Here is a 17,024-nt window from a genome sequence, read left to right as displayed (position 1 = left end):
ACATAATTGTTTAAATTCCACCAGTCGTAGCAAACGTTTCCTAATAGAGTTCAGGAGACCTGTTTGGGAGCATTAGAAAGACCTGTTGACAAAGATCTCTAGATGTACAGTATGTGAAAGATCCTATACCACACTTCCTTCCTCATCCTAATCACAAACCATCATACTGAAGAAAGCAACCTTTGACAGAAAGACGAGTTTCCTTGTTCTCAGTGACAAACCCAAAACAAGTAATCATCATGAAAGTCATCCATATCGAATGACGAGGCTCTGAGGGAACAAAATATTGCTCTGAAGAATCGACTGCTCTGAAAAGTCCAGAGTTTTCCTTTGCCTGTGATGAGGGTTGCGTTGTTTCCGGTGGAACCTTCACTAGGTTCCATCACAATCACAGCTGGGGCCAGATTGGTTACGGGAGACTAATAGTCACTAGAGACTGGTGCGCCCCACAGAGGGGGAGCTCTGTGATTGGACCAGAGGTCAGGGTTGATTGGGGGGCAGGCCACCCAATCAGGGAAGAACACATATGGAGAGGATTTTAGAGAGTTACCTCGATAAGTCGACGTGCCGAGTGACTCATCGACACTGAGGGAGAAATTAGAGCAGGCTATAGGGACGAAGGAATGACAGAATAGCAAGTAGGAAGGGGGAGGGAGAGAGGGGAGCAGGGGCGTAGAGGGGACAAAATGGAAGGAGGTGAAGGGTAGAAGGGGTACTTGGGGAGAAAAATCGGATAGGGGAGAGCATTCAAAAGAAGAGAAAGGTTCAAGCGAAAGAGGAACATCTGGTGGGGCCACGCTATATCTTCAGGGAAGACACGGGTCTGTTACTGACTTCCTGTTGTGTTTTTTTGCTGAGGCTGCTCTGCTCCCCTGTGGTGCAAATGGAGACAGCACATGTGTGACTATGTACCGAACAGACAGTGATAGAACATGGCTGAAGGTTCCATGCCGACGTGCTTTCGTAGGCTATAGCCTCCTTTACTTTCCTCCCACCTTGAATGACATCCCTAGAAATGGGACCTAAGCACTTTAACAGTATACTGTACATTGCATGTGTAGTCTGAGCTATACGCATAATAAATATCCTGAATGACACTATTTGTCTACATTACTTTGCTAGACCTCGTTTAGCAAAACTGCACCCCAAGGTTACAATAACGCCAACAGTGTTTGCTTTTTCATCAGCACTTTGCTCCAGTTACAGGCCATACGTTGGGTAATAGCAGTCGTTAAGAAGATAAACTGCAAAGTTTGTGGTCTAACTCTTGTAGGTGTTTTTCTATGGTGTCTATTCCAAGTGTTGTAACTTAAGTCACTGAAGCTTTCCCAGCTGGACTACTTATCTCTGGCAACTATCATCAAGGACAGACATAGTGAGGGAAAGAGAGTATTGGGAGGAGAGAGAGAGACGGGGGGTGAGGGGTGTCAGAGAAAGAGAATGCTTTAGTTTAATCAATGACCCACGTAAACTCGACTTGCAGTACAGTACTTTGCAGTACAGTACTTTTTCAGCACAGCCAATCAAACACAATTTCTACTGTAAATCAACACGTTCGTCAGAATTAAACAATGCTGCAACTTATGGTACCGCTACCAAGAACATGCTTGTGTGTTTTTCTGTGCGTGCTTGCATGCATGCTGCTTAAAAAAAGGCAGATTGAAATCAGGAACCAGTTGTTCGGGAAACAACATTCCAAAACAACTACACAGGTTTAGTTGAAGTAAACAATATGTATTAACTGAAATAACGAATGAAAGTAGACTGAACCAGTGTGAGCTTATCTGAAGAGGATACATCATCACGCCTTCTTTTGATCCTTCTTAATGCAAACCAGTTGTTCCATTCATCTGCAGCAGATCTATGATCTCTCTCTCCCACAGACACACAAGACAGCCATACTGCAGATACTCACAGAGGTCTTCTATCTCATGGCTGTTGTACATGTCATCGCAAGCAGACGCCATCTCTCCTCTATCTCTCACAATCCCTAAAGTGTAGAATGTTGTCTGAATGTCTGTGTGACAGATATCGTTCTATCTTGGAATTGTTAGGCTACAGCAGCTAACTGGATGCACACTGCAGTGTGTGTACTCTCAGAACTCTCTATTTCTAATATTCCTAATGCAGAGCCTTCCCGTTCCCAGTTGAACGATAAACAGAACAGCACTAGGGAATAAGCCTTCGGGGGAATCCCTGGCCTCTCAGCGAATGTGGGGGAGCAAGAGGGACGGCGGATGACTCAACTCGGAGGAAAGGACAGAAGATGGAGGAAGCTCTGTGATTAAACTCTTTGTGCGGTCTGAATGCGTGCCGCTTCCAGAAACTTCATACCCAGTTATGATGCTAATTATCCATAATAGAAACCTTCCATATGCAGGGGCTGTCAAGGACAGAGAGAGAGAGACAGAGAGAAAGAGAGAGACAGAGAGGAGAACGAGAGGGAAAAAAGAAGGATAATTTCAGATTTATAGTAGCAGGAGAGACAACGGAAATGATTTTAACCATGGATTGAACATGAAAATGTTTATGTTTAGAATTTTATAATAGAAGAATGTTACTTGTGTAAGGCAGAGCACAGCATATTTGATCTTTCACACAGGCCATATTTGTCTCTCTATGCTCTCAACATGGATAAGCTACAGCATTAGCCTTATGCTCCAAACCTTAGCCTTATGCTCCAAATCTTAAATTCTGCATGCTGCTTCCTGCTCCCTCCTCTCACTTTTCTTCTGTGTTGTGGAAATTCCCCAGTGGAACATCACTGAGCACTTTGTCCCACATCAGCTAAGGGTGAAAGTTCACTCAGAGTTCCTTCAAGCTCTATTGCTAAAGCTTCTCTCAGCAGATAATAACCTTCTCTTCAGGACCTAATTGCTCACAGCCACAAACCTACAGTCGGATTCTCTGAATCCCTAAATTACGTCAGTAAACCTAAGAAATTACATGTGATTTAAGCCTGGATCCGCATTGAATCCAAGTATTCTTAGATTCTGTGCCAGGCATTGTAATGTATTCCAAGTGATTGCTATAAAGCTAATATGTATGCAGTGTGGAAGCTGTCTATTCACTGGGAAGTGAGGAACAAGAGCAGCATTTTTATACTTGCTCATTAAATCCCAAGAAGCTCCCTTTCAAAGCCTTGAAGCGCAGAAGGCAAGGGTGCTCATCTGATTAAGGAGGGACCATGGATTCTTATCAGAAAGAGTACAGTGCAGTCTTTGATGAGAGATACTCATTCCCCATCCAGTACACACGACTGCACAGCTCACCAAGCCTATACTACAGCCCTGTGCCATAGCAGGAGGAAATTATCCTATCTCTCATCTCCTATCACAGCATGCCCCATCTAGTACATAACACCTACATGCCTCTATACCTCCGCTTTGCTCCATATGGCATCCCTCTACCTCCCGCCTCTCCTCCAGAGTCATACAAGAATAAGCTCTCTTCTGCTCCACAGACCCAGCTCACTCCAGCAGGAGTGTTTCCACATGACTCTAGTCCGCAACCAGCCGTCCATTTCACCTCATCATGTCCAAAGACGTTTGCCCATTGCAAATGATTTTACATCACCTACTTTCTTCTCACTTTCTCAAGACCACTTTCATTATCAAAAAGAAGAAAGAAAAAAAAGGAAAGGAAAGGAAATTAAGGAAAGGAAAATTATGAATGGATGGATTTTGAATTCATGACTCCCAACTGGAGATTGCTAAATCAAAGAGAAAGGACTGGTGTTTATTCTTCCAAGAATGGACAAAGTCACTGACTGTTCTCCAAATCATCTGGTACTCATCACACACTCAGAGTTATGACAACACACCCTTAGAACATGCATGGGTTCCCAAACATCTCCATGCCAAGGACCCCCAAATAAACATAGACTCTGGCTGTGAAGTGTCTTTAAAATAATAATACGCTGTGATACACAGACATAGTTGGGTTGTGCAGAGGTAAACTACCTACACACCACCGCAAAGAGGTAAACTACCTACACACCACCGCAAAGAGACATAGTTGGGTTGTGCAGAGGTAAACTACCTCCACACCACCGCAAAGCCTAGGGTGCTGTGATACGCAGACATAGTTGGGTTGTGCAGAGGTAAACTACCTCCACACCACCGCAAAGCCTAGGGTGCTGTGATACGCAGACATAGTTGGGTTGTGCAGAGGTAAACTACCTACACACCACCGCAAAGAGACATAGTTGGGTTTTGCAGAGGTAAACTACCTCCACACCACCGCAAAGAGACATAGTTGGGTTGTGCAGAGGTAAACTACCTACACACCACCGCAAAGAGACATAGTTGTCTCCACCAGGCCGAAGGCATGGGGAGAGGCATGGGGAGAGAGTATGTTTTGCACTCCGTCCGTGTGTGTGTGTGTCCGTCCGTCCTTCCGTCCGTCCTTCCTTCCGTCCGTCTGTGTACAGCTAATCTCCGGCACCGTTAACCCGGCCGATACCAAACTTTGCACACACACTCCCTGGATGCCAACGATGAACCTCTGCCCCACATTTTCCAGAACGGCCAGTTATAGCGCCACCATAAGGCAGCTTTTCACATGTTTTACCTACAACTGCACCGATCTGCGTGAAACGTTGCATGCACACTCCCTAGAGGCCAAGGACAAACCTTTGACCTGCATTTTCCGCATCTGCCTTTTATAGCGCCACCAGGAGGCCGACTTTTGAAAAACACATTTTTTGATATTACTCCTCCAGATTCTGTCCAAAAATCTCACAAATCGTTACACAGTATCTCTATGGTCATGTGCTCAAGTCGGATCTGTCCGATATTTCATATTCCATCCTAATTGGCTATAATTGGCTTTCACAGTTTGCAAGATTGCCCCGTTTTGAACAATAGCCTCAAATCATGAACGCAGCATGCAATTTACGTGAAATCTTTCACACTTTTTCTTACTAGGCTGAGGAATATATACCACCCTTTTCACATTGGCCTGTTATAGCGCCACCAACAGGTTGATTTTTTCCAAACACATTTTTGGAACAAAATGCCTCAAATCATCCAATTGCCATCAAAGGCGTATGAAGAAATGGCAATCGGTACACATGATCTCTGTAGTCATGTGATCAAGACGAGTCTGTTGGATTTCTCAGATTGTACACTGATTGGCTAAGATTGCCTTCCAGTTTTCAGGAGTGGCCCGTTTTGTACAAAATGCTGCACATGTCCTGCTCATCCAGAATTCTATTCTCAGAGATGCTATGAGTGATCTGGCTCTGCATTTCCTCAACAAAATGAAAAAAATTGTTGCAAAAAAACAACATCCTCCTAAACATTTTGCCAAACATCACACACACTCCTATCCTCCTGGTGGAGACCTGTGCCCGGAAGGGCACTTTTTCTAGTATTCAACTGTAGTTGAAATGGAGAATGCTGTTTTGTTTTTACCCTAACAACTGGATTTTACTATGAAGGCAGCAATCAGGAGAACAATAGTCATTTAAACAATTTTCTATCATCATTAATTATTTGGTATCTTACAGATGATTTTATGCAAGCCAAATTGTTTAGTGTATACTTTATTATTTGCAAAGTGCTTCAATTATAAATCAATAGGAGACCATTTAAAAGAACATCACTTTATGTGTAAAAATGAAATTTAAAAGAAACAACCGAAAAGTGAAGGCTACAGTAATGGTACGTTTGTTGTAACCTGACCTGACCTTTCACCGTTGAGCAATGGACAACCCATTATGTTGTCCATAATGCGAGGGTGAGAGATGTTAGTTGGTAAAGATCTAAAACTGACGCACAAGTCTTAACTGTTTTGTGACCACGACCAGATACTTCCTTTAATCATCAAAGCAGAGAACACAGAACAGTCAGAGGAAAGGGGAAGGTTAACTTACAATGACACCAAAGATGCAGATGTAGTCGTCTTGCGGTTAGAATTTCATCACATTGTCTTGCTGTCATAAAAGATAGCTGGCATATATTTACCCTGAAACTGTGAAAGCAGAAGTTGGGTTAATGTGAAAGAGGGATGCATTTTCTCTGACAGATTGTTGTCTCCACCAGGCCGAAGGCATGGGGAGAGAGTATGTTTTGCACTCCGTCCGTGTGTGTGTGTCCGTCCGTCCTTCCTTCCGTCCGTCTGTGTACAGCTAATCTCCGGCACCGTTAACCCGGTCAAACTTTGCACACACACTCCCTGGATGGCAACGATGAACCTCTGCCCCGCATTTTCCAGAACGGCCTGTTATAGCGCCACCATGAGGCAGCTTTTCACATTTTTACCTAAAACTGCACCGATCTGCGTGAAACGTTGCATGCACACTCCCTAGTGGCCAAGGACAAACCTTTGACCTGCAATTTCCGCATCTGCCTTTTATAGCGCCACCAGGAGGCTGACTTTTGTAAAACACCTTTTTTGATATTACTCCTCCAGATTCTGTCCACAAATCTCACAAATCGTTACACAGTATCTCTATGGTCATGTGCTCAAGTCGGATCTGTCCGATATTTCATATTCCATCCTAATTGGCTATAATTGGCTTTCACAGTTTGCAAGATTGCCCCGTTTTGAACAAAAGCCTCAAATCATGAACGCAGCATACAATTTACGTGAAATCTTTCACACATTTTCTTACTAGGCTGAGGAATATATCCCACCCTTTTCACATTGGCCTGTTATAGCACCACCAACAGGTTGATTTTTGCAAAACACATTTTTGGAACAAAAGGCCTCAAATCATCCAATTGCCATCAAAGGCTCCTAAACATTACTCCTAAACATTTTGCCAAACATCACACACACTCCTATCCTCCTGGTTGAGACCTGTGCCCGGAAGGGCACTTTTTCTAGTTGGGTTGTGCAGAGGTAAACTACCTACACACCACCGCAAAGAGACATAGTTGGGTTGTGCAGAGGTAAACTACCTACACACCACCGCAAAGCCTAGGGTTCAAATCCACAGCGGTGCATCCAGCGCGTCTATATGAACACAATTGACCCGTGTTCGGGGTCAATTGCCAGGTGGTATTTGTCACTGTACGTACTGTACTCCTATGGGCTGGAGCGGCGCCTGTCAGTAAGGAGGGTTCAGCGGGAGGAGTAGGCAGAGGCTCTATGTCTTCCCGGTGGGGGCTCCTCACTAGCAGGTGAGCCAGAAGCTTAGCTGATGTGAGGGAGGAATGATTTAGAATAACAACTAAATTGGGGAGAAAAAAACATTAAAGTTACACTGGCAAATATAAAAAATAAAATACATTTACAGTCTTCTCATGTGATATTTTTTAACTAGTTTACATCCGATTGCACATGTTGAATTAGCAGCGATTGAGGAGTATACATCAATTAACCAATTTGTCTATCTGCTCTACTGAGAATCAACGGATACGGTAACAGTCATAAAGCATAATATTCAATAAATGTATATAGAGGGTAGTCGTGTGACATCATCATCATACCGGGAAGTTATGCGGGAACGCCTACCGACTGGCAAAAAACTACTTTCTGGCCTTTTACAGCCCATACTGTATATCCAAACAGAAAAGTCTAATCTGATTGCTAAACGATGTTAAACGACGTTAAACTCACTTTGCAACTCACTTTGCCACTCGATTTGCCACTCACTTTATGCATGCGCATATATAGACCCTTATACCTGTAATCTACTAGGTCTGACCCCTAATACATTTATTGTCTCCACCAGGCCGAAGGCATGGGGAGAGAGTATGTTTTGCACTCCGTCCGTGTGTCCGTCCGTCCGACTGTGTGTGTGTGTCCGTCCGTCCGTCCGTCCGTCCGTCCGTCTGTGTACAGCTATTCTCCGGCACCGTTAACCCGGTGGATGCCAAACTTTGCACACACACTCCCTGGATGCCAACGAATTAACAATGAACCTTTGCCCCAAATTTTCCAGAACGGCCTGTTATAGCGCCACCAGGAGGCCGACTTTTGTAAAACAAATTTTTTGATATTACTCCTCCATATTTTGTCCAAAAATCCCGCAAATCGTTACACAGTATCTCTATTGTCATGTACTCAAGACAGATCTGTCCGATATTTCATATTCCATCCTGATTTGCTAACATTGGATTTCCAAATTTGCAGGATTGGCCCGTTTTGAACAAAAAGCCTCAAATCACGAACGCAGTTTGCAATTTACGTGAAATCTCTATATATCCCACCCTTTTTACATTGGCCTGTTTGCCACCAACAGGTGGATTTTTGCAAAACACATTTTTGGAACAAAATGCCTCAAATCATCCAATTGCCATCCAAGGCATAAGATGAAATGGCACCCTTTTCACATTGGCTTATTATAGCGCCACCAGGAGGCCACAACCTGACCTGCCCTGGTGGCCACAACCTGACCTGCCCTGGTGGAGACCTGTGCCCCGAGGGGCACTTTTTCTAGTTGGATAGTATGTCCTCCAGGGACACAGCTTTCTTGCTTGTATTAGTAGTTGTCCAATATTTATATGCTGCCTCATTCAGTACACCCTAAAGGTATTTCATTTCTATTGTTTATAATACCTTTCTCTACTGATTGATATAGCCTAAATTTTTTGCTGTGGGCTGTCCCTCTCCATGGTAACGAATTGGTGTGTGGCACCTGATTGGCCCTCGCCGATCCTAGTTTTGTACATATACTGACCGAAATGTTGCTCAATAAAACGCTGTAAGTGAAGATAGTGTGCGGGATTCCATTTTTTTCTACTCAACCTTTCACAATATACAATTGCATTTAAATTCATTTTCCATATATTTCTCCGCCCTGGCGCCATCTGGGCCGCGGGCCCCACTCTTTAAAACCTGTTTCTGAGAACAAACGATTGGGATACATAACACCATTAGCAGAGAATGTGTACCAATGACCTCAACTGAACCTTTTTTCCTTTGTTTTGACCAGTCTGTCTAATGACAGGCTTCTTCTTACTGTCCAGATCGCCCACCCATGCAACAGGCTTCTTCTTACTGTCCAGATCGCCCACCCATGATGCAACAGGGGTAAACACAAGTACAAATGAATAGAAGATCTAATTACTGGCAGCTGGACACAGGAAACTAACCAGTATAAGCTACAGGCCATATTCATAAAACATCTCAAATTAGAAGAAATTACTGTATCTAGCCGAAACACAAATCATAAAATGGCACGTACAGTATATTTTTTCAGTGACTTGGAGCAACTCTATCAGACGGCTAATATTGACCTCAAATGCGTGAAGTTTTTCATATCTCAGAGACACCAACTGCAAACCAATTATTATTAACCCTATGTATGTATGTACAGTACTGTATATATGCGTGTCTGTTTCCTAGCACGGATGTGTGTCCGAGCACGGAAAGCTGCAACACAATAAATGTCATTTCTCGACCATTTCGGACGTGGGAAGGCTCGCCGCAACAGGGCCGCCCCCCTGGCCGTGTGACTGAGGGTCTGGATGTTGCTGGGACCCCCCGGGTACCCCCACACGGTAACTCTGTTATTTCTCGACCGTTTCGGATGCGGGAAGGCTCACTGGAACCGGGCCGCCCCCCCTGGGCGAGTTCCTGGATGTTCCAGGGACACGGTAATTCTGTCATTTCTCAAAGATTTCTTCCAAAAATAATCAAAGTACAGTACAGAACACAGTACACTACAATACAGTACAGAGCACAGTACAGTAACTAACAATAAAATAATATAGTCGCACCGCTCAGTTCACACAGGTGTGATTTTTCTTTTCGTTTTTGCCACGAACTGCCAAGAGGAATCATTTTACAACCAAAACATTCTTAGTTTTAAAAAGCTGCTGAATGAGGTATGAGTGTTGAATTGATGGGACATGTTAGGGTTAGATAAATGACTGTACATGTACGTTAAACTTCCTTCCTCGCTTCAGTTTTTCTCTTACCCTGATAAGAGGTTTGATTTTCACATTGGTTTATAGGACAATGGAGGTCTGGCAGACCCTGATATCTGTAAGATAAACAAGACAGATGATTCACAGTGGGAGAAAGACAAGAATATATATAGGTGGTGTCATCAAGTTAACTTAGCATATCGTCGCTGTCGGGTGGAAACCAAAATCGTTCCCTCTCAGGAAATGGAATGACATTTTAGCAGATCTAATAATCTCAATGTGAGCTTGTAGAACGGATACTTTTGGCTTTTCTTCTACGACAAAGTAGGGCATTAAATGGCCAATAAAAGAAAATACATTTGGAGATACAAGGTTTCTGCCCAACATCAACAATATTGTATGTTGGTTTACTTCATCAAGCTTTGGTTACCCATTTCCCATCGTTGTATTGTGGAAACGGTCATGGCTGTGTGCATGTGTGCGTGCGTGAGACTGATACAGTACTGACATGGACAGGACTGACATGAGACTGATACAGTACTGACATGGACAGGACTGACATGAGACTGATACAGTACTGACATGGACAGGACTGACATGAGACTGATACAGTACTGACATGGACAGGATGGCATATCTAGCTTTGTTAAAATCACAAAGGAAAACAAAGTGTGACTCTGTGATCATTCTGCCAAGAGTCATGATCCCTGACCACTGAGAGGATGTGTGTGTGTGTGTGTGTGTGTGTGTGTGTGTGTGTGTGTGTGTGTGTGTGTGTGTGTGTGTGTGTGTGTGTGTGTGTGTGTGTGTGTGTGTGTGTGTGTGTGTGTGTGTGTGTGTGTGTGCATGTGTGCGTGCGTGAGTGTGTGTGTGCATGTACAGAGTAAATAATAAGGTTCACAGTCCTACTTGGAAGTGCAAACATTAGTACACTTTCAGAGTTAAAGACAATTTGCTGTGTACCACTACATCTATATGTGTGTGTCTGTCTATATGAAAAATACATGGCGTGCGTGCGTGCGTGCGTGCGTGCGTGAGTGCGTGCGTGCGTGCGTGCGTGCGTGCGTGCGTGCATCTCACAGTAGTACAGCGGTGGTGGGATTTGAGGGGATGGCTGTGGTGGGAAACTTCTTTAACCCCTGACTTCCCCCAGATGCTCAATGTAAACTCAAACTTCCCAAAGCCTTATCTGGGGGAGTACTGTCTTTGTGCATAAGTGTCTGTGTGTGTGACTGTGCGACTGTGCGACTGTGTGTGTGTGTGTGTGTGTGTGTGTGTGTGTGTGTGTGTGTGTGTGTGTGTGTGTGTGTGTGTGTGTGTGTGTGTGTGTGTGTGTGTGTGTGTGCCATTGCTTTGAATTAATCTTTGTTCTAGTGATGATGTGCTGGAGAATCAACGGTTTCTGTCAAACAGGAAAAACACTGTCCTACTACTGCCAATATGCGTATGAAGAATTAACTCATGACACAGTGTGTATGAAATTTGACTCCCTAACTCAAATATTTGTCACAATTGCTGTACAAACTGGGCTAAAGTAAACAAAACCACAAATTGCTGGAAAGGAAATGGCTTTGATATCATTCGCAAACCACAGTCTGACATCACCTGGAAAACCTAGTGCTGTGCTGTCTGACCACATTTTCACCTGTCACACAGTGCCTCCTGGTGGCATATTTAAGACCTGCACCCTGATTGACAGACTACCTGAGAAGGCAAACAAGGGCAGCCAGTAATTATCCACTTTTCACAGAGGAAGACACACCGTGTAAACTAGTCAATGAGACAAGCATCTCATTGACTTTGTAAGGTTACTGGGCTACTGAACAACACAACTGACAGCTAGATGAAATTGAATATTATATGGCAAACGACTGCATGATCCTGCCTGTGACTTTTTTCAAACAATAAAAATCCCTTATTATGAAACCCCAGGGTAAGTGTAAACATACATAAGTGTAATCAAGCTCCACATACCAAGGCTCCAGACAGCTGAGTAATGGCAACAAGCCAGGAGACCTTAGTTCCCCTCATGGGCAAGTAGCCTAAATCTAAATGAAGATGGGATAGAGTGAGCATCTAAACAGGTCAGACATAAGACAAGTACAAAATACACAACTAGGAAAATAAACAGACTGACTGACCTGACCTCCAACACAATGCATGCTGATATGTACTGGATGTTTACTGGGCAACATTCACCATCACAGATCAACTGATGTGCACTCTCTCTCTCTCTCTCTCTCTCTCTCTAACTGCTCTAATCTATCGAATAATAATTATGACAACATACATACATTTTCACTCTCTCTCTTTTCAACTGCTTCTCTGGGTCCTGTCTGTCTGTCTGTCTGTCTGTCTGTCTGTCTGTCTGTCTGTCTGTCGTCTGTCTCTGTCTCTGTCTCTCTCTCTCTCTCTGTCTGTCTGTCTCTCTCTCTCTCTCTCTCTCTCTCTCTCTCTCTCTCTCCACATGGTAATTATCTGACAGATCATGCTGACTGATGGTCTGGGGCTTGTACAGAGCAATTAGCCTGCAAGCAAGCTGACCTCGGATATAGCTTAGCTTCAAGGTGTGCGTGCGTGCTTAGCTTCAAGGTGTGTGTGCGTGCGTGCGTGCGTGCGTGCGTGCGTGCGTGCGTGCGTGCGTGCGTACGTGCGTGCGTGCGTGCGTGCGTGCGTGCGTGCGTGCGTGCACACCAATGGCTATGGACAAGCAGAGACAAATCACCCACTGCCCGGTCCACCAGCCCCCACACCCCGTCTCTCTCTCTCTCTCTCTCTCTCTCTCTCTCTCTCTGAGAAGGTCAGTGTAAATAAGAGACAAATGGCTTAATTTGCTCCTTCAAAGATAATAACCATACCCAATCAGAGAACAAATGTCCTACCAGATAATCTATTTATTTAGGCAGTACGGACAAATTCCACTTCAGCGTATCTGACATCTGCTGGGTTTAAATTAGGATACCGCTTTTCCTTCTCAACATCACATTAGTCGATAACAGCCTATAATGAATACCTATTTCCTCCTAACGAGGAAGCCAAAGCAGGAATAATAATATCTCACACACTTTCTGCGTCTGACCTCCAATGTCCCAGACTCTGTCTACAGGCCGGTCCATTAAATTCACTTGATACTAGAAAATGCACAAGAGCTCACCACTCAATTCTAGCTGTTTGCAAGAGTAGCAGACAGGACACCCAGACACACAGCCTGACCCTCTGATAGATGGTTAGAGTCCTATAGAGCGTTGCAGTCCCGCCCCCTTTCATGGCCCGGAAGAGAATTTCCCATTCATTTTTCCCATAGACATTTCAGAAAGCATTAAAGACCTTTAAGCCTCGGACAAAGCCAGCTTAGCTCCTGACAAATCAGAGAGAGACGATGGACTCTGAGAAGTCTGCACTGTTTGATGATGGACCAATGAAGACCAGCCTCAGGTGTCAAGATAAATGTGCACGTAGTAGATATGAACCACATCTCTGTGATACACCCCTGTGTGGGACGTGGGTGTGAGAGAGAGAATCACACTTGGAATGTAATAGGTACCAAATCAGTCTGTCCAGTGTTGGCGTACAACAGTGTTAAATATGGTTAAGTGTGGGGGCGTCCACAGGCCAAGCGGTCCAGGTGCATACCACGTAGGGCCTAATCCTGACGACCCTTGCTGCATGTCACTCTCCGTCTATCTCTCTCCCTGTCTCCTGTCTCTTTCTCAACTGTGTACTATCAATAAAGCCAGAAAAGGCCCTCCCAAAATGGGTAAGTGTGTGCATGTTGTTGCAGTTAAATATCTGTGATATTTAGATCAAAGAAATGAAATGTTATTAGCTGGAAGGTCGACGGACTCAAGTCACATGACATCGGAGAGGGAGGAAGTGCACCACGGTGAGGTCACACAGCAGGGAAACAATCACTCTGACAGAACACGGAAGGAACTTGTGTGCGCATGTGTGTGTGTGTGTGTGTGTGTGTGTGTGTGTGTGTGTGTGTGTGTGTGTGTGCGTGTGTGTGTGTGTGTGTGTGTGTGTACTTGTCATTTCCTCTTGGAAAAACTGAATGAACAGGAAAGCAGCTTATCTACTCTCACAAAGCCATTCTAGGTAAACTCCCATCGTACATTTGCACTTTGATTGCACAGAGATCTGACTGTAGCTGTATAGTCTGAGATCACAAGATGTGGTCTGCTCTGCTTGTCCGTTCCAAATGCACAGAAAGATTTGATGTGCTGCTGATTGTGCTCTGCTCCCCTCACTTAACCTTCCACAAACACTTGAAAGCGATTCAAGGGAATCAGCCTTTCTGTCTGATTTTAAAGCTTTAAGTACAGTTTAAGTACAATGCTGAATGAATCCGTTTGTACTCGCTGATGTCTATGATTAGGTACAGTATGTCTTCCGTTTCCTTGCTGCTTATTGTTGTTTTATCTGTTATGTTAGTTATGCTGTTGTCTTCGTCAGGTCACCAGGTCTAAATAATAATACATGGAGGAAAAAACATATATTCTTTTTTCAACGCTGTCATATCAATACTGCATCTCACTCCTGCAGAGGAAAACATACGTCTTCATCCTGATGAATGAACTTAATGTTACTTACAGTAGCATGAATATCACTACACTATCAACCGTGGCACTGTGTTGCATGGTGGTTATGCAGTGCATAGCTTACTGTATGTTTCAAATGTATTTCCAACTCACTACCGCAACAGTAGTAGGTCAACAGCAAAGTACTACAGACTCACTGGGCTGAAACAAAATTTTAGTGAAGTAAAAGGGGTGTTTTCTGTGCTCTCCTGGTCTTACTGTATGTCGGAGTAGGGGGTGGGAAGGTGGTCCCAGCCCCCGGGACCTATAGCAGGTCACCCCTCATTTGGACCCCCTAAGCCGGGCTACTACCAGCTCAGTGGCCTTGTGGTTAGAGTGTCCGTCCTGAGACTGGGAGGTCAGGGTTCAATCCCTGGCCGGGTCATACCAAAGACTCTAAAAATGGGACCCAGTGCCTCCCTGCTTGACACTCAGCATCAAGGGTTGGATTGGGGGTAAGTCCCTGCGACATACTAGCGTCATGTCCAGGGGGTGTACTTGTACATCAAGCTGCCACACGCTACAGAAACAGGAGATAGGCTCCTGCCCTATGGGCCTCATGGCTCTGCAAGGCTACTTACTTACTAAGCCGGGCTATTCCCTGTGGGCAGATATCTGGACAATGCCCCTTGGCTTGGTTGAGACACAAATAAGATTTCCAACTTTGATTCAGAACGGAAATTTGTGGCTACACATTAAAAGAATATGATAGGCACAAAGACTCACTAAATGGCATACTCATGCACAAACATACTGTACAACAAGCACATACACACATGTGTGCACGAGGGCACGTGCAAACACACATACGCACGCACATGCGCGCGCGCGCACGCGCGCGCACGCGCGCACGCACGCACGCACGCACGCACGCACGCACGCACGCACGCACGCACACACACACACACACACACACACACACACACACACACACACACACACACACACACACACACACACACACACACACACACACACACACACACACACACACACACACACAGCCACTGTTTCTGGGCTGGTAATACTGTGGGATGTTTGGCTACAAAACTTCAGCTGAATGACAAAGTATTGCAGTCTACTTCATCACTGCAAAGTACAACCCCAGGAACATATAACATGAAATGGTCTGTATCGTCGGGAAAACACACCCATAATTATATTTCATTAAGAGCTAGTTATAAAATACTTGGCAATCCGGCTAGCAGCGATGGGGAATGTATTGATTTATCAAATGCTGAAGCCACAGTTTGTATCTTTAACTGTGGTTTTGCAAGGTCACAAGCCAGTAGTCACTTTTCCTGCGAGTCAGTCAGCCCATCTGATAAACCAATCAACACACAAAGCAGCTGTACTGCGGTTGTTGTGCTTCGCTCTGCGTTGGCCTCGCACCAAGGTCCCTTAAATGCTGCATAAATACTGTAGATGCTGTTAAAAGGCTGGGTAAACAGCCTAGTAAAGGCTGAAACATGACATCATAGTTGGCCCACTGCTTTATCCCTCTACATTTACAGGACTCTAGTCGGCTTGTGGTGAGAACTGATCAAATCTGTAAGAGGACATGAGCAACATGTGCCCGTTATGTACAATAAGTGGGAATGGTGTCAGATAGTCTGTGAGATGGAGAGGGAGAGAGAGAGAGAGAGAGAGAGAGAGAGAGAGAGAGAGAGAGAGAGAGAGAGAGAGAGAGAGAGAGAGAGAGAGAGAGAGAGAGAGAGAGAGAGAGAGATACACTGTGTATCCTGTGCATGCATACAGTAGGCATGTGTTGGTTTGATAATAAACCCAAATGCTCTATAGCTATGCACTGCAAGTTTGCTTGAGGACAGGTTTGTCATGAGTGTTGTCATCACCAACAGCACTTCAACAGACGGCCAAACTAAAACTAAAACAAAAAACAATGACCAGTACGGCTGCCAAACTTTGGTCCTTTTCAAGATTGGAAATTCAGCACAATAATATTATCATGTGTATGCCATGATAAATGATAAACACGTCCCTTCCATGACATGATGACTTGTTTATTATTGTACATCTTTAAATATCTTGATTAATTGAATACACAGGACCATAATGGAAACAAGCCCCTAGGGCTTTTTGTGTTATCCTTTTAGCAATCATTGTAACATCGTACCACTGTACTATACTTTACTACACTTTATTAACATTACTGTTAATAACGTATTCAATCAATCAATCAATCAATCAATCAATCAATCAATCAGACAGACAGACAGACAGACAGACAGACAGACAGACAGACAGACAGACAGACAGACAGACAGAACGAGACAGACAGACAGACAGACAGACAGACAGACAGACAGACAGACAGACAGACAGACAGACAGACAGACAGACAGACAGACAGACAGACAGACAGACAGACAGACAGACAGACAGACAGACAGACATGTGTCCTCCTCCAAGGACACATGTACTGTTACTGACAGACATGAAGACACATGGCATTAATCAGAAAACGCTCTAATGTTACTGACCAGCTCCCCAGTCCCCTCCCCTAGCCTGTGTGAGTGTGAGTGAGGCAACAGTGGAGAAAGAGAAGGAAGTGGAAAATGGGAAGAGGAACATTGATGATGTATTCTGGAAAACGTATTTT

At 44.4% G+C, this 17,024-nt stretch overlaps 1 protein-coding gene across 4 annotated transcripts in view; it reads right to left on the bottom strand.

Annotated features, from left to right (window-relative positions):
- Positions 1–17,024, bottom strand: part of septin9b (septin 9b) — a gene marked incomplete at its 5' end in the record, with an annotated part of 119,678 nt that overhangs the window by 42,196 nt on the left and 60,458 nt on the right. Inside the window, one exon of one of the 4 annotated variants that reach the window (XM_079498127.1) lies at positions 1,916–1,982. The exons of the other annotated variants lie outside the window; for them this stretch is intronic. Within the exon in view, the coding sequence (XP_079354253.1) occupies positions 1,916–1,967 (52 nt within the window). Of the gene's footprint in view, positions 1–1,915; positions 1,983–17,024 lie in introns of those variants that run through there. 4 annotated transcript variants of the gene reach the window in all.

This window comes from Electrona antarctica (genome assembly GCF_951216825.1).
Source record: "Electrona antarctica genome assembly, chromosome: 4".
In the NCBI taxonomy this organism is placed as follows: Eukaryota; Metazoa; Chordata; class Actinopteri; order Myctophiformes; family Myctophidae; genus Electrona; species Electrona antarctica.
This window is presented reverse-complemented; position numbering and strand designations above follow the sequence as displayed.